General features: G+C 40.4%; 2 protein-coding genes across 2 annotated transcripts in view; one reads left to right on the top strand and one right to left on the bottom strand.

Annotated features, from left to right (window-relative positions):
• Window positions 1-22,291, bottom strand: part of NUBP1 (NUBP iron-sulfur cluster assembly factor 1, cytosolic) — a gene marked incomplete at its 5' end in the record, with an annotated part of 72,686 nt that overhangs the window by 5,567 nt on the left and 44,828 nt on the right. Inside the window, 2 exon segments of the mRNA XM_079543060.1 lie at window positions 19,581-19,631; window positions 19,634-19,671. Of these exon segments, the coding sequence (XP_079399186.1) occupies window positions 19,581-19,631; window positions 19,634-19,671 (89 nt within the window).
• TEKT5 (tektin 5) lies at window positions 1,408-21,338 on the top strand (the record flags this gene model as incomplete). Its single annotated transcript, XM_079543057.1, has 7 exons — window positions 1,408-1,968; window positions 2,732-2,815; window positions 4,420-4,490; window positions 5,103-5,246; window positions 7,840-8,062; window positions 18,223-18,377; window positions 21,125-21,338. 7 exons carry the CDS (start codon window positions 1,408-1,410, stop codon window positions 21,336-21,338), a joined length of 1,452 nt encoding a protein of 483 aa, XP_079399183.1.

The following is a 22,291-nucleotide window of genomic DNA, read 5'->3' as shown; positions in this document are numbered from 1 at the left end:
TTGGGCTGGAGGAATCCCAGGCATCCATACAGACTGGAAGGAGCAGACCTTGAGAGCAGCCCTGTGAAGAAGGACCTGGGGATCTTGATAGATGAAAAACTTAACATGAGCCAGCAGTGTGCTCTTGCAGCTCGGAAGGGAAATGGTATCTTGGGCTCCATCAAAAGAGAGGTGGCCAGCAGGGACAGGGAGGTGATTGTCCCCCTCTACTCTGCTCTTGTGAGGCTCCATCTGGAGCACTGTGTCCAGGTCTGGAGCCCCCAGTACAAGAAAGACAGGGAGCTGTTGGAGAGGGTGCAGAGGAGAGCCACAGAGATGATCAGAGAGTTGGAGCACCTCCCCTATGAAGACAGGCTGAGGGAGCTGGGCTTGTTCAGCCTGGAGAAAAGAAGGCCTGCAGGGTGACTTCATTGCAGCCTTTCAGTACCTAAAGGGAGCTTACAAACAGGAGGGGAATCAACTCTTTGAAAGGGTAGATAACAGCAGGACAAAGGGAAATGGTTTAAGTTGAGGGAGGGGAGATTTAGGTTGGATGTCAGGGGGAAATTCTTTACAGAGAGTGGTGAGGTGCTGGAACAGCTGCCCAGAGAGATTGTGGATGCCCCGTCCATCCCTGGAGGTGTTCAGGGCCAGGTTGGATGGGGCCCTGGGCAGCCTGGTCTGGTATTAAATGTGGTGGTTGATGGCCCTGCATGTGGCAGGGAGGTTGGAGATTCATGATCCTTGAGGTCCCTTCCAACCCTGGCCATTCTGTAATTCTGTGATTCATAGGTATGTATCTGGAGAAGGAGTGATGATAGCAGCTGTCTTGCATTCAACCTAGAAGAAATCTGCACTGATTTAAGGACACTTAGGATAATACACTTAGAAAATACAGAGCCTAGATACAAACAATTATTTATATTCAAAATCCCTGGTACAGAAAATGGGTTACAATGTGATCTTAGAGCACTGGATTGCAGGAGCTTTTTGCCAGAAGCCTGAAAGGAAAAACTACAAAAGTAAGTTCTCTGAAAAGCAACCTAATGCTTAAAACATGGGGAAAATCACCAGGAGAGGAAGGTACTGTTGTTTGCATGCGCATTTGGAGCAAACCATCTGCAAACATCATCAGGACAGCCCAAGGCAACACCCAGAGCCTGTGCTTCGGTTCAGGCTTGTTTCTAATGCCTGCAACTGACTGTCACACTCATAGTGCTTGGATGCAACCTGCAATTCACTCAAGGCAGACCCAGTGAAGGCAAGCCCACAGCCCCATCTGGAGAGAGCCTTCAGTAAACATTCTGAAGGGTGGAGCAAAGGCTATGGAATGCGCCCTGTGACACCACTGTGTATCACTGGGTGCCCGCAGCCCAGGGCAGCCTGCAGTGGGGCTGCCTGAAGGCAGCTGCCTGAGCCCTGGGCACGATGGAGTTTTTGGGGACCACGCAGGTTGCCAGCTACTGTGGCACGCGGAAGAGCTGCCTGTTCCCGGACCCAGCCCCCACCAGCACCACCAAGGACACCTACCAGTCCTACTACCTACCGGGATGCCGCTACCTCAGTTCCTGGAGGCCCAGTCTGCTTCACAGAGTGGTCTCGGTCCCTCCCAGCTCTGCTGAGCTGTTCAGTCCCACTGGGCGGCCACCCACTGTTCTGCCCACCTTGCGTTCCTCCCTCCATTCCCGCTACAGCACTCGCGACTGGCACCAAGCAAACATGGTTCAGTTAAAAGGCTCTGAAGCCTCCAGGTACTGGGCTGGAAGGCTGAACACTGATTCCTTGCGACTGATGCAAGATAAGGACCAATTGACTCATCAGATGCAACAAGACAGTAGCAGAAACTTGGGAGAGAGGATCTCTAACATTGATTTCTGGAGATCTGAGCTTGCCTATGAGCTAGAGTGTCTGCTCAAAGAGACCCAGGCCTTGGAAACGGCCAAGAAGCGGCTTGAATGTGCTGTAGGTGAAATGCAGGGACCGCTGAAGGTAGGTTTGACACAGCTGCTTACTTCATGACTATGGCTAAATGGGTAAAGAGAATATTTTTCTCTCTGTTGAATGCTATTATAACTTCCACCGTTGTCACCAAGACAGACCGTGGTCAAACACTACCCTTGGTAGGAAGGAAGCTTGGCCACCATGGCCACAGGTCAATACAGGAACCTACCAGGATGCTTCTAAGCCTTCTTCCCCTGTCTTCCTGCTCCAGGAGGCTGAGGCTCCGGTAGGCACAGGCAGTCATCTCTGTGCCTTCCAGGAGAGCAGGCAGTGGCTCAGTGAGCTGCAGCACTCCTGGGCTCCCTGTTCAGTAATGGTAGTTACGCAGTCATTCTCTAGAATGTAGATGCAAAACTTCCGAACTTTGATACTGAGTAAGGGTCAAAGGGTCAAAGTATAAGCATTAGGAGAGATGAGAGTCAGGGATTTTGCCATGGCTAAGTGTAGAACAGAGGTGTTTTAATTAACACAATTTTAAACAAAACGGGCAAGTTGTGATGTAGGCCTTGCTGCACTTTACCGTGCAGCTAATGAAATGAAAGCTTTGGTGGCAGCTAATCCCTAGAAGTATGTATTAACAGGTAAGGTAATGAACCACAAAGACTCATAGTTTTGTGCAGTGGAGCCATCTCCTATTCTGTTTCACCCTCACTGGATATCATTTGTCATGTCAGCTCCATGGTTCCTTCAGCAAAGTTTTCCACTCTACAGTGCAGTACTGTGCCCACTGCAAATGTTCTCTGGTTTGCAGACAGCCCTGGAATGCTTGTACTACCGCGAGAAGCGGAAGGAAATAGACTTGGTTCATGATGATGTGGAAAAAAACCTCATGAAGGTAAGACTGGACTTACTCGTTTATTTTTTAAACTGTGAGAATAACTGAAATCCAACTAAGTGCTTATCAGGGCAAAAGCATTAGCTCATAGCTCATTTGGAAGACTGAAGGTGAGAGAGGAGAAAAAATGGGTTAAACTACATGTAGTGGGAATGATTGATGTTCTGTTCATCCTCCCTGGAACAAGAGGAACAGCCATGCGTCTATCTGAGGTCCTCTCCAGTTTTGTCTTCTCCTATGAAATGATGTAGAAACAATCTCAAAATTGTTTTTTAGGCCATGTTCTATAAAATTTCTGAAGTCCTTCAGGGCTTACAGTATAAAATAATTGTTTACTGCCTTGCTGTTTGTATAGTCTTACTGAACAAGGAACATGAGGATTGTAGTGATTGCTAAATCTTTCAAATATAAAAGAAAAAAACCAAAAATGAGTACCATTTTATTAAGATTTGAAAGAAGTTATATTGGAAGCATAAGAAAACTAATACTAGGAAAGAAAATGATGGGACAATGCCATTTCTTCAAGTACTTTTCTGGATTAGAAGATTACAGAAGGATCTGCAGACCAGCTGAATAACCAGAATATTTGTTCAGCGCCTACAGTGTGCAACTGTACTAACAGCCAGCTCAGCAGGAGAACGAATGGCAGCATGAAGCACTGCTTACTCTTCCAATGTGACCAGATTAAAAAAATATTTTAAAAAATGAAAAATAAAGAGCGTTTGTCTGATCTCCTGGAGCGCTGCTCTGATTATGGAATGAGCTAGATGGAGTCGATGAAGGCCAACAGAGGCCTGTTCTTAGTAACAGCAAAGCCACTTGTAACGTCTGTCAATTGTATATGGTGCAGGTACAGAGACAGAACTTTTCATTTTAATTTTGGGGTGTCTTAATGACTTCCAAATAATTCAAAGCTTTTTATTTGCTGTTTCAAAACTTAATGATATAAAAAAAGCTGTTCACACCGCTAAGAGGGTCTGTTACGCCAAAAAAAAGGGTTTCTGAAAAGGAAAGAGAATGGATGGAGCACCATAAGGTTGTTTGAAGGACTGTAAGTATCACGTTTGCATAGTTTCCAGTGTGGTTTGTTTCAGTATTTTTTATTTATTGTAATCTGAGTGGAAACTTGGCTTTGAATTTCTTTGACTAATATTTACACTTATGAAGAGTACAAAACTCTTTTATATCAAGGAGCCTACTTCTGAAATCAGATATATTTTCAACCTGCTCTGCTATTCTTTTAACAAAGTGTTTATATTATTGTAGAAAAATGTAACAGTAGTTGGAGAGTAGTTTAATAGATTAAGGCTCATTTTTCAAGTACATTCATTATACCCAGCCAAAGAAAAATTTCTCCTTACATTTATCAGAATGACTCTATCCATTAACATCTACTAGAATGTTTGATATAATATAAAAGGCCATACAGAACCAACTCCAAAGATACAAATTTGTGGCACTGAGGAAGATAGGGACAAAAACACATCCTTTCCTTCTCCACACATCCACACATGAGATGATTTCAATATCTAGAATGCAGAACTATTCACTAAAGCAAATGGAGTTTAAGGAAAGCATTGACATCTGGGTATTTTTCACTCCAGGAGGTTGATATATACAAAGATTGTCAAGAAATACTGGCAAAACTTGCACAAAGAATCAGTCATCAGTTGGAGTAAGTATTTACGTTTAATTCCTCTTTTAAAGACAAGAAGCTAAATTCAGCGTTGGCTGGGATCTAATGACATTGAAAATAGCAATTGCAAAATCAGAGGCTTAGCCTGTTAGATGCTCCTTGCCCTTCACTTCTCATTCTTACTAACAATAGAATTTGTTAAGCTGCAGAAGAGCAATACCCATCATTTAAAGCACCAAGACAATTTGCCATCTTCTTCAAAGATTTCTCCCATCTTACAGCCTTGCTAATATGAGAGCTGTTACTGACTGCCCGCTCTCTTTTGCTCTGAGGCTGTCCTGCATGCCGCACAACTATCTCATGTTTTTCACCCATGTGGTCATTTGCCATCAAAATGACAAGCGCCATGCCAAGCGCAGAGTTAAATGCAGTTCTTTGGGGAGCGTTCTGAAGCTAAAAGGTGAGCGGGGTGAAATGGTACAGCAGCTCCCTCTAGCTAAATTACAGCGCAAAGCATTTTCATGCCACCGTAAGTGCCAGCAGATGATACACTGAAGCATGGGAGGGTGTTAATGAAGGCAGTTAGCTAAAGTACGGAGTACTAAAGCTTCGAAGATGGTTCAGATTAAAGTAAGACTTTCCCCTCCGCAGTATCAACAGAGATGCGCAGCATGCCCTGGAGCAGGATCTTTCTGACAAAAACTCAGCCCATTTTATTGACATGAAGTGCTTTAACCTGAGGAACACATCAGACAGCATCAACTTCTACCACGGAGTGGAGAAAGCAGATGGGACGTGAGTATGAGTGGTCGCTGCTGTCTTCTCTTTCCAAGCAGGAGCCTGATTACAGCACAAGTTCTAGCCTCATATTTGAAAAGTGGCAGGAAAAGAAGTGTCTCTGTATGGCCCTACGTCTTTCCTTGGTGTGAACCCTCCCTCATCCTCAGTCAATGCCTGCTTTCTAACAGCTGCCATGGTTAGAGAGCAGACAGGAGCTGGCAGTCTGCAGCACCCACAATACTGTGCACTGAGCTGCTGCAGAGAGAGCAATCATTTACAAACATGTTGCAGCTGACTCATTGCCTTCAAACTGCTTCATGCAGATCTCTCTTTTTGGTTTTTATTTATAATCTTCTGTGTTCTTCAGGTTTCAAAACCCATGAAATCAAAGCAAAATATAGCTGTGGTGTGCAGTTAAGTGCAGCAGGGTGAGCAGCATGCAGGTGAACGCCAAAGACTATATATCTTTTCATAAAAATAGCTTGGATTATTTGGAAATTAGCCCATCAAGATGTACAGGACGTGCATTAAACAGTATGACTGAAAGGATTTAATAGATTTTAGCATGACTGAAATTTTGCAGTTATATACAGTTTTAAAACTGCATATCATAGTTTACTTATGAACACCTGCATCCAATTCTAAAGTAATAGCAGAAGAAAAACAACATGCAATAGAGGGCAGTGTTTTTTTGCTAATGACTTGTTAATGCACTTCTCACTTGAACAGAGCAGTATCTAAATGGTGAACACACTTCACAATTTCAGATGATGGCGACTCTGTCTTGCTGAACAGTGGAGGGAAAAAATGTGCACTATTTGTTTACTAACAGAACATAAGATCACCTCATTCACTACTGAAATAAGGGAGTAAATGAGAAAACCTTGGCAGGAGTTCTGCTGACTCCAGTCATACTACCGACTCTTAGTATTAGCAATGGAAATAAAAATATGCTTGTGGATAAGTTTTACAGCCCTTTTCCTTTTTCACCAACCATAATCCAAAGCAATGCCAGTTTTCATTAACATCTAACTGAAATAATGTGGCAAACTGAGACGTACATGCAGCACTTGGGAGCAGAGCAGGTGTATTCTGCTTTAATCATTCTACAGAGCCTGCCAGATACATTACAGTCTGGAAAAACAATGTTAAAAACCAGATCAGGTATTAAGTATTTCAAACCATCAAGATGGAAACCTGCTTGGGAACTCAATTTTCTGATCAGAAAATGAATACAATACATCAGACCAAAAAGAAAAAAAAAACAACAAAAAACCAACCACCAAAACCACGAAACCACCCTACAGAAAGTATACTGAGATTGGCTGGATAAGTTGTAAGCACTGTCAGCTCAGCCTTAATACACTGATTTATGCAGTCTTGAAATCGTGTTGGGTGCCCGAGACTTTTCAGGGCAACTGAAATGTGTAGTGCTAAAGATTTCCAAATACGTTGGGAAGATCAGTGCTTCAGTTTAGAGAGACAGGGACACCCTATGAAAAACTGGGAAAAAAAAGGGGGGAGCCACTGAGAAAACAAGACATGGCAAAATTCAATTATTTCATCCCTTAATATTAAATCTCAGTTTTCAGTTAAAATCTAAAGAAAAAAAATACGAGACTGAAAAAATGGCAAAACTTTCCCTGCAGATTTAACGCACAAGCGTCGTTCTTAGAGGGAAGTTTTGCATAAAGCAGGATGTTTAAATGCAGGCAGAAGTTTTTCTCAGCCTTTCCTTTTGGCAACTAAAAGATACGTACCTTTTCATAAAATATTCTGATTTTTTTCTGGTTGAAGGGCAGAGTGATCTGATAGGCTGAGCAATGCATTAAAGAAGGCAGTGAATTTAGCTCCAAAGAGGGCAACTTATAGAGTACCACTTCTTGCTGGGGGCTCAGGCAGCAATCTTAGGGCCCTACAGATTCCCACTTTGGAAAAATCTGAGTCTGAGATGTATGTTCAATTAAGATAATTAAGGCCATCTGTGAAGGCTTGACATAAAACCAAGAGTCCCAAAGTTTTTTTGGCTACACGACATTGCAGAAGGAACATTCTTGGCTTTCGTTTTTTCTGTGCAGGAGACCTTTATTCAGTTTTTCTATGTCTATTTGTAGACTTTCCCATAGCAATGTCATTTCTGTATGTCTCGTATATATTTATAAGTTTAAGAATAATAGGGCCAAAAATTAAAGCAGAAATGTTCATTATAATGCATGGAAAAGAAAAGGATGGAGATCCTACAAATAGCAAAGATGGCCAGTGATGGAGCAGGAAGAAATTCCAGTTCTCCTTACTCTATCCTAGGTCAGTCAGTCAGTTGTCCATCCTCCTGCTACCGTTCCTTCTGATGATTAAGGCTACTAGGAGAATCAAAGCCACGTGCTTTGCTGCATGGGTCATGCATTTCTTGAGATGTAGGGCTGTTGATGTGTAACAGTCCTGCTCTCAAGGCTAGTTGATCATTTGCATCAAATAGGTTGGCTTCTCATGTTTTCTGGCAGTTGCTGACACACAGCTCAGATTCTCCATGATAAAGGCCTTGGGTTGTCTCAGGCAGAATTTGAATCCAATTTGATGATGTACAATGTACTTTTATTTTCCTTACTAGTGTTTCAGTTCCTGCAACATGGGCTAAATTCAGTGAAGACAATATCAGGTGCTCTCAACATGCAAGGGCCAACTCTGTCAAGCTCCGGGAGGATACAGAGGTTGCACTGGAGAGCACATCTGAGGAGCTGTGGAATCAATTTGTCAGCACCAACTTGGCCTTTAACAGTCGCATTGCCGAAGTAGCTGATGCCAAGAACAAACTCCAAGCACAGCTGGCTAAGGTAAGACCCACTAAGCATTGGCAGCTGTGTGTAATCCTAAATGTGCATGAAAGGCACCGAAATCTCTAGAGTTTACATCCTTCTTGAATAAGCACCTCATTGAAAGTCATAGCTATATTAGCTTTTGCCAGGCAATGCATTTGCATCACTTGCAGCCTGAGAAGAGCTCACTCAAAGATGAGCAGCCTGAGAAGATGACAGAATTTTACAACAAACCATACAACATCTGTCCCATACAAAGAATCACTGTGCTTATGTTCATTTGCACTTTACATGTCTAAAGTGGGGGAAAATGTTTTAAGTTTTCTTTGTTTTCCTATTTTTCATTTATTGAGGTTATTCCCTAGTGATTTCCTGAGCAAAGAAAGTGTTGTTATTTTTTTGGTAAACAGTGAAATGACTTTGGAAAGCACACAAATAAAAAGGCCCACAAACATTGTAACATTTTTTTTCTTTTAGAAGAAAGAGGATATTTCAAGTTTTTGCACTTTTTTCTGCAGTAGTAAAAGAAAAGTTCAGAATTTAAAAATCCTTACATTCAAAATGTTATCAGTCTGCCTTTGAAACCTAAGTTCCCAGTTGTCCTTCTCCTTTTAATACAATATACCTTTACATCTTTAACCTCAATTTTAGCCTTGGTTGTGCTTCAAAATAGTCTCATATCTTGGGGTGGTTCAGACAGTTAACTTCTCAAATATTTCTTCTTTCTTTTCATGTGATAAAAAGGAGAAATAGAAGGTGACAGACCTGTATTAAATTCCATCTGTAAACCCTTTTCAGTCAGTTTTCATGGAAAAATGTGACTTGTTGGAAATGTATTAGTGGAATTTTGAAACATGTTCTAAAGTTAATAAGAGGTGCTGCCTTTGTACTGACAGATAAAATCTTGTTAAACTATCAAGACTCACTGTGTTATTCATGTGACTTCAGTCAGAGTTCACTGAGTTCTTCTACTAAGACTCCTTCTCTTATAGAGGAGGCTCGTGCTCACTCATTTGTTTCAATGCACATTTGGAAACAATAGAGTTTTCCTGCCATTCTATTTGTCATAAGTTGTTTTAAGATGTTTTCAGTTTATTTTTAGGGACTTGAAGGAAAGTGCAAACCAACCAGCTAAATATGTGTGAAGTCACAGCACATAATGTTTTCTTCTATTTTTTCCTGCTTATAAAGCACAAAAGATGTTGAATGTAGTTTTTGTGTGGTTTGGATCTTATATAAATGAAGCCAGCTATAGCATTTTATCCCTGAATTGAATATCCACCTAAGTTTCTCACGGTCTTAATCTATGAATTGCTTCGCATTTTCCAGTGACTTTTTATAAAAGGTAGAATAAAATACAGAAGGTAGAATAGGGCCACGTGTGGAATCACAAATTGCAGTGTGAAATACCAACACACTATCAAAGATTTGGTCATCGCGTCCAGATGACTCAGCGCTGACAGCTTGTAGATAATAGAGGAAAAAGTGACTTATGTCCCCATGCTGTCACACTACTGGATTGCAATAAGAAGTGACTGGGAGAAACTGAAGTAATCGTATATGAAGATCGTTACTGCATAAAGAATAATTAGGTTGTGTGTGTGCATGGATTAAAAAAGCGTCATGCAGGATGGCATTCCATGAGCTCCTGCTGTTATGCAGTGATGAGTTACAAAGTGACAGCACCTACACAGCAGAGACCTTCATCTCAAACTCCATAGTGATGTAAAAACAAAATGCTGTAGGCTTGCAGAGCAGAAATGCTGCTGGTTAAGGAGTGGATGAAGCTATATGATAGAACGCCTATTAATTCTTTTGCTCATGATACCTCAAAAGGACAGGAGGAAAGAGAGAGAGTAAGGAATGAATGCTCAGTTAATGGCCATCTATAGCTAAGCAGAGCTGATTACGTTTTATTCTTTCTCCAAGCTTGCAGTATTGTCTGTAGAACTTAGAGAAAAAAGTATGGCTGGATATGCTTTAATAAGACAGCCACAGGAGGAGCTAGGGCACAAGGCTGTCCCTTAAACACTACCACACTGCTACAGTTCCTTTTCCTTTCACACGCAATACCAACCTATTCACCACAGCGGGTGCCACAATTTCATTTTCTTGTGCTTAGAAAATGGATCACTCTTTCAAAGGCTGTTTTTGCACTGGCTTCACAAGCAATGAATGTCAATATTAGAGACATCCTTCCTTCTGCCAAATTCTTTTCCCAGCTAAGCAGTCTACCTCCATGAACTGGGAGGAGAATGAATATAGAAAAAGTTTCCTTGGACCAGGAAAAGTTTTATATTTAATGAGATCTGAAGTTCATTTCTGAATGAAAAAATAATTTTCTGCTTTGTGAAACAGCCAAATCTCTTCCAGACAAAAAGCTACGCAGGGAACTTCCTGTAATCATTTGTTTCCAAAATCAGAAAGGAAAGAATAATTAAAAAAAAACATACAAGAGTAAATAGTGTGAATATGGTGATGATAAAAAATAACCACATGTTGAAATAGCACATTTTCTTCTGTCTGTATCACTTACATGCAGAAGATCAGCTGGATAAGATTATGAACCTAATGCCTCAGCTTGTGGTCTCAGCATGTTCTTCCTCCTCCTAAAAACGTACCAAATTAGTATATAAAAAAAAACCCAAATGTAAAGAAAATCAGCAATTCATTATTACTCTGTTAGTTCTATTGTAGAATATCGTCTTCCTTTATGTCCAGATAAGTGTTTTCTATTTACCAAAAGACGCAGAATGTCTCTATGCAATAAAGGCATCCTGTTGTTTTCACTTCTATCAAGAGTTAGGCCAGGAGTTTTGCCAGGACCTTCTCCATCAATGACATAATGTCTCCATTTCAGGTTACAAACTGTACAAGTCTCAGAGTAATAACTACACAGCAGTACATCTGCTTTTTAAAGCATTTTTTCTGCTGCTAGGATGGTGGGTGGAATTGAACCTCAGTTTCCACCACGTTCCTGCACCATTTACCTTGAGTTACTGATACACAGTTGAATAGTAGATCTGAAGAAATTCCCTGTTGCAACTGACTGAGATTCTGACACAGCTTTTAAACTAGGTTTGTACTATAAAGTGTCCGTGCATCATGTTTAAAAGTGCATGAACAAAACGCACTTGAGAATAATACTTCATATAGTTTGCCTTCACTACGTACTTCCCAATGCAATGAGGACCAAGGGATGCAGTGAAGAACTCTTCCTGTAAGGCATCTGATAAACAGACATGAGAAAATTATTTCAAGAGGAATGGAGCAGAACCCTCAATAATGAAAGTGCTTGGCACTCTGCTTTTTTGTATCTAAATTAGCCCAAACAAACCGCTTTATAATACAGATCACCTGCTCCACTACATTTTTTACTATGAACCTCCACTCCTTTTCGTTTATTTAGAGGAATGGCTTAGTGACTTACAGATGTATCATCTTGGGTTAGATCAGCTGCGGCTTTATCTTTTATTCTACTTGGAGTTCAGCCTGGAAGTCGGTGCTTGAAAGGGCTCCAAGTTCAGACCAGGTTTCCAAGTCAGTGTGAGAGGTCTCCAAAGCGCATTGTTTGCCAGTGATTCCAGCTTGCCTTTCTGCGTTCGCAGTCCAGCTGCTGTCTGCTCTCACTGTTACTCCACTGATGTATTCAGGAAACTGTCTGAGTTTTCTTTCCTTCAAATTTTTATTGTCTGCTTTTCCTTCCTGACATTTCTTTTGGGGAAGCTGGCTGGTGAGGCTCACAAACCCCAACTCTATCAGAAATCTGGGAAGTGATTTGCCTAAGGAAACGGTAAAAACGGATTGAAGTGCTTCTGTATGACTCTGAACAGGAATCTATTGAATGCAGAAAGGAAATGCTTTTCCTAAAAACTTGCTTTATATGTCTCTGTTTCTAGTTCATGATAGGGCTTCCATGATGAATTATCCTCTGCCTGCTTTTGCTTGATTTTTCTCTAGCAGGCTGAGACAACTTGCCATCTTTTCAGAAACTCAGTACAGGAAGTATGGGTGTGGTATAAAGCATTTCCTACTGCAACTCTGAAGCCTGGAAGTCATCACAACTGCAAGAAGGATTAAAAGAGTGGAAACCGGGCAATTGCTTGAATAAGTTCCTCAACTTCCTCCTTAGCAGGATGAAAAGGATGATGTTAGTAGCACTAGATGACACCTCTAGATTTAGGTTATTCAAATAACTGTAGGGGAAGGGGCACAACACTTGCTAAATCTACAAACGGCTCTATAGAAGCAGACAAAAACATAAGAAGAATCAGTGGCGAGAAAGAAGCCAGACAAATCCAGATGGAAAACATACACACTTCTTTTTCACAGCAACGGAATTCATCGCTGCAACAGTTACCACAGATAGGTGACTTCATTAGTGTGAGGAACTGAAAATCAAGATAAGATCGCTGTTCTCCCCGAAAGCTCTGCTTTTCCTACAGGCACTGGCTTATGAACAGGAATCGCTACAGGGTAGAGTAGTGTCCTGCAGGCAGTGTAGGCAGCTAAATAACTCAGACTTTCTTCTCAACCTGAGATTGAAAATGTCCTATTTCTATTTCTATCCCAACTGTGTAAGTCTGTCATTAGTTTGTCTTACTTGATTCTGGGATTAATCTTGTCTTCTGAGAATTCTTGTGAGAATCTGGATGGCAGAACCGTAGATGCATGAGGTTCTGGAGGCCAGAGACAAGGAGCCCTTGCTGGCCAGGGTTCAATCCTACACCAAAGAGGCTGTCGCAGCTGTGCTGTGTTTCATTGTCACTGGGCTCACAGAGAATGTAGCTGTTTGGGGATGGAGATATTTTTCAGGGTTCTAATCACAATGTGTGACCTTGGTCAGGCACAGAGCTGTTCTGGGACCAATATTTTAGGGCAGTGAACAGCAAATATAGCCCACACAATTCAGTGTAGAAGATGGTGGTATGGTAACTACAGCATGCACCACTACAAGAAACACTCAGTTTACGATGAGAGAAAATATGATAAACATTTTGACATCTGATATAAAATCTATACAAATCTTTAGGAAAAGGAGGAAAAGCTTTAATCATGGTAGCAGCCCCTCATTAATATGTTTGCATCTATTTTCCATAAAGCTAATATTAACGTAAATAGTTACCTTGGCTTCCCTCTCCTGGAAATAACCAATAGGACAGGATGTTTACATGCAGTAGGTCTGAGAATCAATCAGACCAGACAGCAAGTGACATATTTACACAGCCCAGTATTTATCCCATGCCTAAACACCAGATTATCTCAGTTAGCACTGTACAAGATAGAACACCTGCACTGTGCTCTGAGCATTTGTATGCTCAGAGGCAGAGCTGCCCAGCTCCTCCCTTCCTGCAAGATTTGCTATTCCTCTACCCAGGAGCACAGGGATCAGAAACATGCTAGAAAAACAGATACATATTCAGTAAAACCATGAAAAAATAACCACTCATTCCAGTAAACAAGCAGCCCCGATTCTGAGTATTTCCAATCAGTTCATTGAGAATGAGTGCTTTTAGAAATAGTTCCCTCTTACTTACTTTTTTTTACTCCTGCGGTGTGAAAAGGCAGTATATTGCATCGGTATATGATGGAAATTAATTCTTTCTTGCCTTTCTACTTGATATATTTCTACTCTATACCTGAAGAAACAACATAATTTTGTTTTAGTAAGTTGTTCCATCACTTACACAGATTATCCTATGAGTTAACATCACACATTTTTTTTTAAATTAAATTCAAGTGTATTTATAAATTAAAAAACAAGCAACTTGTTGTCTTAACACCTATTGAATATATTTATATGATGGCTAGAGGGAAATACTGAATATTGAATACATTTTATAGTTACACAATCAACTTCTAATTCAAGACATAAACCTACTTGGGTTTGTAAGTAGTATAAAACATAGAGCAAAAGCCAAGAGAATCTCAGTGGCAATAAAACCAGGGACTGCCCTCCAGCCTCCTAAATAATTTTCTAACTCCTCAACTGTGAAATTCAGAGAGAAGCCCTCCTACAGCTGTTGAAAAGGACACAGCTCAGCCTTCCTCTGAGCAGGGGCATCTGGAAAGGCTGGCATATTTTAGGAGGTACCTGCATGAGAAGCATGAAGAAGGGGTGCAGCAGGGTTGTGAGCTGAGGGATGGAGCATGTGTGTAGGAGAGGGAGCACTTTCCCTGTGGCACTTTTCCCACATAGGCTTTCATCTTGGACCCCGGTGTATCCTCATATTTTTATACATGTCTTTGTTTGCTACTTTTTTCTCTTCCTCATTTGATGCCTTAAAAACTCAGTAATTTATGGTTTCTGATGCCTTTCCTGGTGGCTGAGTATATTCTTCATTCACTTAATCTTATCATTTAATATGGGAACCTGTTTGAGAGTAAAGTTTTCAGACAATTAATGAAGAGTGACTCAGAAGTGGTTGGGAAGGTGTGTGCTGGTTGGTCTTAGCAGCTCAAACATGCCTGGAAAAACCTGTTTGAAGGAGGAAAAAGATATGCACATACTTCAGACTTTTACTTACAAACCAAGAGAAATTTCACATGAAAAGTAAGGCAATAACTGGAAAACAAAGTTAGATTTATGTCTCCTAAAATGGTTGCTTGGTCCCATGAAATCATAAAGGCTTGCTTAGACTGGATCAGAGTACGAACTGTGGCCAAGGGGAGAAACCATTTAGGAGAAGCCTGGCTTCTCAGTCTACCACACTGCAGTGCTCTACTTCACGGGTTAGGCGGCACTCACTTGGGGGTGGGCTGGAATCGGAGTAATGCATTTGGATTATCATGAATCCAGTGTCATTAGCTGCACAGTGTCTTCTCACACTGAAGGACATGCTCCCAGCTGCTCAGTAAAGGCAGCCTGTATTGAAAGAAAGCAAGCCTTTGCTGACGCTGCTACGGAAGGCAACTTCTTGTGTGATTTGTAAGACTGCTCCGATCACGTGTGTGACCTAGCGGCTCTTTTTCCAAGTCGTACTGTATCCAGACTATAAAAATCATGGCCTTGGTGAGGTGAGAGAGCAGCAGGAGAGCAGTTTTCTAGAAGCTCTCAAGTATTCTGCAGCACAAAACTTTCCTCACGTCCTGGAAGGGAAAGTTTCCGGGTGGGCAGCTGCCTGAGCCAATCCCTCAGCACAGTCTCTTAGGAACATGCTGCTCAGCATTTGTTGTTTTTGCTTCCTGCCTTTGGAGGCCATCCAGAAATGACGTATACCAGTGCAACACTATCTGGTGATCGTCCCCACCAATCAGTTTATGCACTGTAGATTATCTAAGTCATTTTATCCAATGTGTGTCCCGAATGAGTAATCAAAAAATGTTTGTACTAAGCTTCTGTGATGCTTTAGAGGTGGTTCCCCCGAGGCCATTTTACTTTGCATGTCTGAAATGACAGCACTTAAAAAAAAAAACAAGGAAAAAAATGACAACATACAAGGAACCACATCCACTTACATGCAGCCAAGCAAGGCTTGAAGATAGCTGCATGACTTTACATTTGAATTTTGAGTTAGGAAGCAGGTTTAAATAATTTTATTTTATTTTATTTTATTATTATTATTTTTTTTAATGGTGAGGGATTTGCTCAGTAGTCTTGGTTGTGCATAATGCCCTTGCACATTACGGGCACCATTCTGAGCAGGACTTGTGAAGTAATGTGGCACAAGGGTGCTTTGTAGTGACTGCATTATGCAGACATGATGTTATAAGATAACAACTGTGAATTTTAGATAAAAGCTCACTTCGTGTTACCAACAAACAACTGGATTCTCAATAAAGAGAAATCAGAAATTAGAGCCTGCCCTTTTTGAGCACTGTCATTGTGTGAATTTGCAGACTGTGCAAGTTCTAAATACTTTAAGTCATTTCTAGACACAAGAAGACTACTGGCTTATGTCAGTTATGGTAAATGCACGTATAACTTAGTATTGGAAAAAGAGAGGACAGTCTCCCACATCTGTGTCACTCAGGTAACATCCATGTGTGTTCTACATGTGTTGTGGGCAGTGAGATCCAATTGGACACAAACTCACAGTCCAGCACAGTCAGTGCCATGGAGGAAATCAACCTCAGGACTGATAAATTACAGCTGAAATATATGGGTTTATGGTGTAGTGTTATCACCAATAAAGCTCAGATTCTGAACCAAACAGGCCTTACTCAGAAACAGGACTGAGAACACAAGTCCTCTGTTTCACTCTAAGTAGAAAACAAATAACCCTCCCAAATCCTTTCTGAAATTGAAACACAACTTTGTCCAGTTCTTACTGAGCTGAGGTGATGTGTGCTACTACGTTTCATTGGTTTTACTTTGATTTACACTTTTAAATTATTATTTTAAAAATCTACTTACAATTTACTATGAACTGTAAATAGAACTAACGTAGGAGACCCAAACCCTCACAAAATCCCACTGCAGGTAACATAACCACACCCCAGTGAACTTGGCTCACTCAATAACTTGCAGCAAGGCGTAGCATGGGAAGCACTCCTGCAGTGACAGAAGCTGTAACATAAACACAGGAAAGGAGGACCCTGCTAAGCAGTGGGTGACCTCCAGAAGCACTGCGCGCTCTCCCCTCACAGCCTTGGCACATCCCCACAGGTTGATATTTTGGTTGGCAATGAAGATGAAAGGTTTGCACAAAGGGTAGGACTGACAGGCTTACAGAATCCCCAGCAGCACACCTGGGAGCTGCATATAACCTCCTGCACATGATGTGAACATACACAGAACATTTCTAAATGGTGACATTCTTGTAACAGCACAAGCTGATCAAATTTTGCTTCTCCTTCTAATTGGGCAGCAGAAGATCTCTCACATTGCTCTACTACACCACATAACCAAGATCTTAGATTTGGGCTGATGTGCAGGTTCCTGGTATCCTTAGCCCTCTGGGTTTTACCTATAAATAACCTTTCAGAAGCAAGAACTAACTCAATTTTCAAACCACGTGCATCATTAGCTTAACGTGATACAGCTTCATATGTAGGCAAGATCGAAACAGCAGCATAACTTTAAGCACATTATGCCATTTTTAATGGTTGCTGAAATTCAAGTTGCATTGATTTTAGTAAACTGGCTGAGAAACAATGTCAGTTCAGTTTGTTCTCTTCCATTTTAAACCTGTCTACAGGAAGAGCTTGAATTTGTTCCCTGTATTGGCTGCAATTGATTGTGATAAATGAAAGTAAGGTAATAATCAACTAGTTAGGGAACATTATTAGAACATATACATTTCTTTCCTGCTCTCTATTTTATGGCTGAGCAAAAAACTTCTCCTTTGTAGTTTCTTACACTTTTTAACACTGATGCAAACAAATAAAAAGCACTTGCAGTATGCTGGGGAATAATACCATGATATGGTAATATGCTCTGCAACTAAGAACTATGCTATTCTAATTCTGTGAGGCTCTCCTTTTTGATGTTGTTTCACTCCATACTGTCTCCATTTAGAGAAAAAAAAAAAGTTATTTCCTCTACAGCTCCCAGAGACTTTTCAAAACTTCCAGAAGTTAGTTTCAGTACTTAAAAGTGACTTACACTTATACATACTTGCAGCAAATGTCCCCCAAATACTTGTAGTCTGCCACTATTTCAGGGGGCATGTTTCATGGCTTTTGAATTTTTATGGAGGAAAAGGAAATAAGTATTGAATGAAAATGAAGGTTTGTTGACAAATTTTATCTTTTATCACTGCCTCTACAAAAACGGCACTTCACAAAAAAACACAGTTGGGATTTTCCCATCACTGTATTTCAGTGCTTCTTTTCTGCTTGTTATAAATTTGTATTCCAATTTATATATTCCAATTCAAAAATTATTTCATGTTATAATAATTAAAAAAAAAAGGTTTATTTCTTAGTGGAAGTTGTTCTCCAGCATTGATACCCAGTTTTGCAGGAACAACTTAATTACATGTTTTAGCAGCATTTAATGGCCTCTGGCTCTCCCATGAGCTGTGATTGCTGTATATCTTTTGAAAGAAATTGCAAGATCAAGCCAACAAATTATACAAATATGTTTGATTGCTGTGAGGTTGTAGAAATCTCCTCCCCTAAATCAAAACAAAATGACATGCCAGATGGAAGCAGTTCCGATAGCACTGCTTGAAGGAGAGTTAAGTTCTGATTTGGATGCATGCGAGGTTTACAAAAATGTTCTTCTTGTTCAGGTACTTCAAGAAATCTTCCAGACAGAAGATACAATCATGCTGCTGGAGAGATCCATAATGGCGAAGGAATACCCGCTGAAAGTGGCTCAGACACGCCTGGAGGGAAGAACTAGGCGACCCAATATAGAACTGTGCCGTGACGCACCTCAGTTTCAGTAAGTAGAGGCCAGACCACCCCGTCCCTTCCTCAGTCAGCTACTCAAGAAATTTAACAACAGCGTGAATTGATTCAACAGGATTAGAGTTGTATTCATTATGTGACTATAAATCCTGGAAGAAAGAACTGAAATCCAAGCAGTTATACTGAAGTGTAGTTGACTTTAGAGACCCCTTCCCAGAACAGATTGGTGTTCAATTGCTTGGTGGTGGCTGATATGCTTCCGAATTTGGTCTCATGTTGAGTGGAACTTAGGAATTGTGTTTAATTCCATTCAGGATGAAACAACAAGATTTACTTCAGGAAATACCGTACTTTAGAATTTTTTTTTCCCAGGAAAAATTCTGTTTTGGCGCAAAAATTATCTAATGGTCAGACCCCTTTAAAAGTTATTTGCAAATTAGAGAGAGGCAGTATTTCTTTCTTCATGAACTTGCTTTCAATGCTTTTATCCAATATAGTGAGTCCAGAATCATTGTACAGATTAGCTCATCTGCTCATTTTAGCTGTGGGACCCTTCCAACATGCTGGCAGCAGCTTGCTGATCCCTGTGCTGTGGTTCATAGAACAACATGAGTTATGTCCTTCTGGATACAAAAAACAGCATCTGAGACATTAGTCTTCCTTCCCTAGTAAAGGAAGGGTCTTCTGAATTTTAATCCCATTTTTCTCCCTCCCCATCAAGTCTTCAGAGTATTCTGTGGGAGATTTCTCAAGGAATACTGTAGCTGGAGTGAATCTTGCAGTCCAGTTAGAGAATTGGTGCTTATTTTATTGAAAGCAGGAAGCTATACGTTGACATTTGTATCAAAATCCTACCACATGCAACACGATGAGAATACTGGAGTACATTATGCTTAGTCTGAGGATTTATAGTAGTTTTCCAAATCCTGTTTTGTCAGCTCAAAAAGCTTCTATTCAAACCATTTGGATAGTTTTGTTTGTCTTTTTGTATCACACAAATCATACCTGTTCCAGATGCAGTTCAGCTTTGAATAAATAAAAGCTTCTGATCTGTGTACGGTAGTGTTCACTTAGCACTTACCTTTACTCTGGGAGCAGATCAGTTAACACTTCAGTTACCTTTGTGCCATTGATTAGGAATACAAATTAGCAAGTATCAATAATTTATTTAAGAAAAGCCAATCACCACCACCAAGATGGCTTTAAATATTACCCTACAACTTCAGTTATTACTCACTCAAAGTCTGTTCTCTCCTCACTTCCTCCCTGAAGATCTCCTCCACAAAATGTCTGCAGTATCATGACTGATATCAGTCGAGTCATCAGGACTGTGTGTGTCCAAAATAAAAAACTTCTTTGAGTTAGGATCAAAAACGTGCTGAAGCAGAGGGTCATGTTATTCCTTCTTCTTCCCATAATTGCCAGTGATACTGCTGATGTTCCAAAGGATCGTGTCTCAGAAAGTTTGAAAGCTTCATTTGAAATCATTGAATATTTTCTTCATCTATTGTGAAAAGATATAAATATGAAATTTGTGTAGGGGTTCTGATTCAGTTCAGCTCTTACCAGCTTACAGGTTGTATAAGAACTTAACATGCAGTTACACATGTATTCAGAAGTACTTTAACCTTAATGTACACATAATTTTTCCATCAGTCTGATACGATTTCCAATATTTCAACCTAAATATCTATTCAAGTACACTGTTTGCTAGACAGCTATATTGATAATTACCATATCTTATTCTCCTTGCTTTGATGAGTATTAATTTTGTTATGCCACAGCTCCCTAAGCCAGACCATGTTGTTTTGGATGCTTTAGCTGATCTAAGTCTTTGAATGCTACGTTCATCCTAACTGGGATTGGAGCTTGAAATTCTGACAGAGGGTATTTGAAATGTGAGCACTTTTTCTACCACAGTTTTTGGCTGAGCTTATACCTCAGATAAAATATATATTTTTTTGAGAAACTCCAACCTGAGAATGCAAAACCATTTACTAATTCATTTTTAAATAATTTGTTCCACATATTTATCTCTTGGTTTAAAGCACAAAGATATTCAGCTCAGTAGGGAAAGAAAATATCAAATGAACCACTTCTTTGTAACATGTAAATGTTATCTGAGTTTGCTGTTTATTTAAAAGGAAGTGCTGATGTTGGCATTTGTTCTCTGTGTGTGCTGCCAACTTTGTAGTTTAAGGGATTAAACAGAAAACAAATTAATAAAGTCTAGTTTTTCTGTGCTGTTCCATGGTGAAAAAGCTGGGACTATCCCAAAACAAGTTGACGTGGATTCTGGAGAAAATAAAAGTTTCTTAAAGCTTACAGTGCTTGGCTTATTTAATAGAACATTAGGTAGCACACCAGGCTGACAGTATTGAAGAGTTTACTCACTCAGTGGTTATGCAAGGATCTTTGCCATGTCTGCATAGGTAGGCCATGGAACTACACTGATGGTCTCCAGAAATGCATACTATAGAACTCAACCTGGCCATGCTAGTCTTAGAGATGCTACCCAAATAGGAGACTGCAGGTGAGGAAGATAGCGTTCAGGATGCTGAGTGGCTTAACTGCTGCTGAATGTCAGTGTAAGCAGAAATTGACACTTCTTACAGGTGCTATGGAAGCCAGTATGGCAAAGAATAGTTTTCGTGTTGATTCAGACCAGAGGGTCTGTTTGAATTCTGTCTGAGAATCTGATCTGTGCTTTGTGTAAAAAAGGCACGTGGTGGGAGACTGCTAAAGTTACTGGAGCAACCTGTCCCCTTCTCTTTTTTTCAGGCTTGTCACTGAAGTTTATACTATAGATGACACCTTACAGACCTTAAAGAAACATCTGCAAGAAGCCCGTGATACTCTGCAAATGCTGCTTCACAACAAATCAAAGCTGGAACACGACATTTCTGTGAAGGCAAACTCCTTCTTCATTGACAAGAAGTGTATGGAGATGCGCAAAACCTTCCCCTGCACCCCACGGCTCATTGGCTACATTTGAGCAGTAACCTTTGATACCTCTCATGCATGATATAAAAGCTACAAAGGTTGCAAACATTTCCTGAAGGAAATCATTATTTTGTTGGGGTTTTGTTTCTTTGTTTGAAATCCAATAGAAATAAACCAACCAAAATCAATACTGTGCTTCTTTCCTTCGAACAACTGCGTAATCTCAGCTATAGCTGCCCCATGGAATGGAATTAGTAGATCTATTCTAACAGAATCAGACCACACTAAAATGACTAGAGAAATTTTGCATGATTTGTGAGTTACTAACTAAAGAAAATTATAAACTGACGCCCCGCGCTTTTCACCAGAATAAGTACAGTACAGGATTTAACTGTCTGGGATATTGTGATGCCTGTGTTTCAGTCCTTGTCTGGAAAAGTCACTTTTGAATGCTTACCCATCCTTCAACTCTCTTTCTGTTTAGCAGACGTAAATTTGGTGTTTGCTTGAAATTAGAGGAGGTTGAGCAAACTTGATTCATGGAAGAAAATCTTGTATATTTATGTGAACTATTTATGACCAGTGTTTGCCTAAGACTGAGAGGTCTTAACTACACAGAACTGTGTACTATCAGTAGATGTCAAAGGACTTCATGAGCACAGACAGTACCACAGTTCTTCATCACTTCATCAGGTGAAGACAATGAAGGCTGAAATGTTTACAGTGCAGTAATCTCAGTGAAGGATTTGAGGAAGCACTAGCTTTAACCCATGTTAAAGCAATCTGACTTTTGAACAAATGGAATAAAAATGTTTTTCTGTTATTTGTGTTTCTGTGCTGGGTTTACGTGCCCTTACATACAGCATAATCAGCAATGCACAGTTCTAACAACTGAGCTGCTTCCTGCTACCTTGGTCCCACAAGGGTCCCCTTCACATAACAGCTCTAGGAACACATAAAACACATTTTAACTGAACCAAGGCCAAATCTGAAACAATGCTTGGT

This window comes from Tetrao urogallus (assembly GCF_951394365.1).
Source record: "Tetrao urogallus genome assembly, chromosome: 15".
Taxonomy (NCBI): Eukaryota; Metazoa; Chordata; class Aves; order Galliformes; family Phasianidae; genus Tetrao; species Tetrao urogallus.
This window is presented reverse-complemented; position numbering and strand designations above follow the sequence as displayed.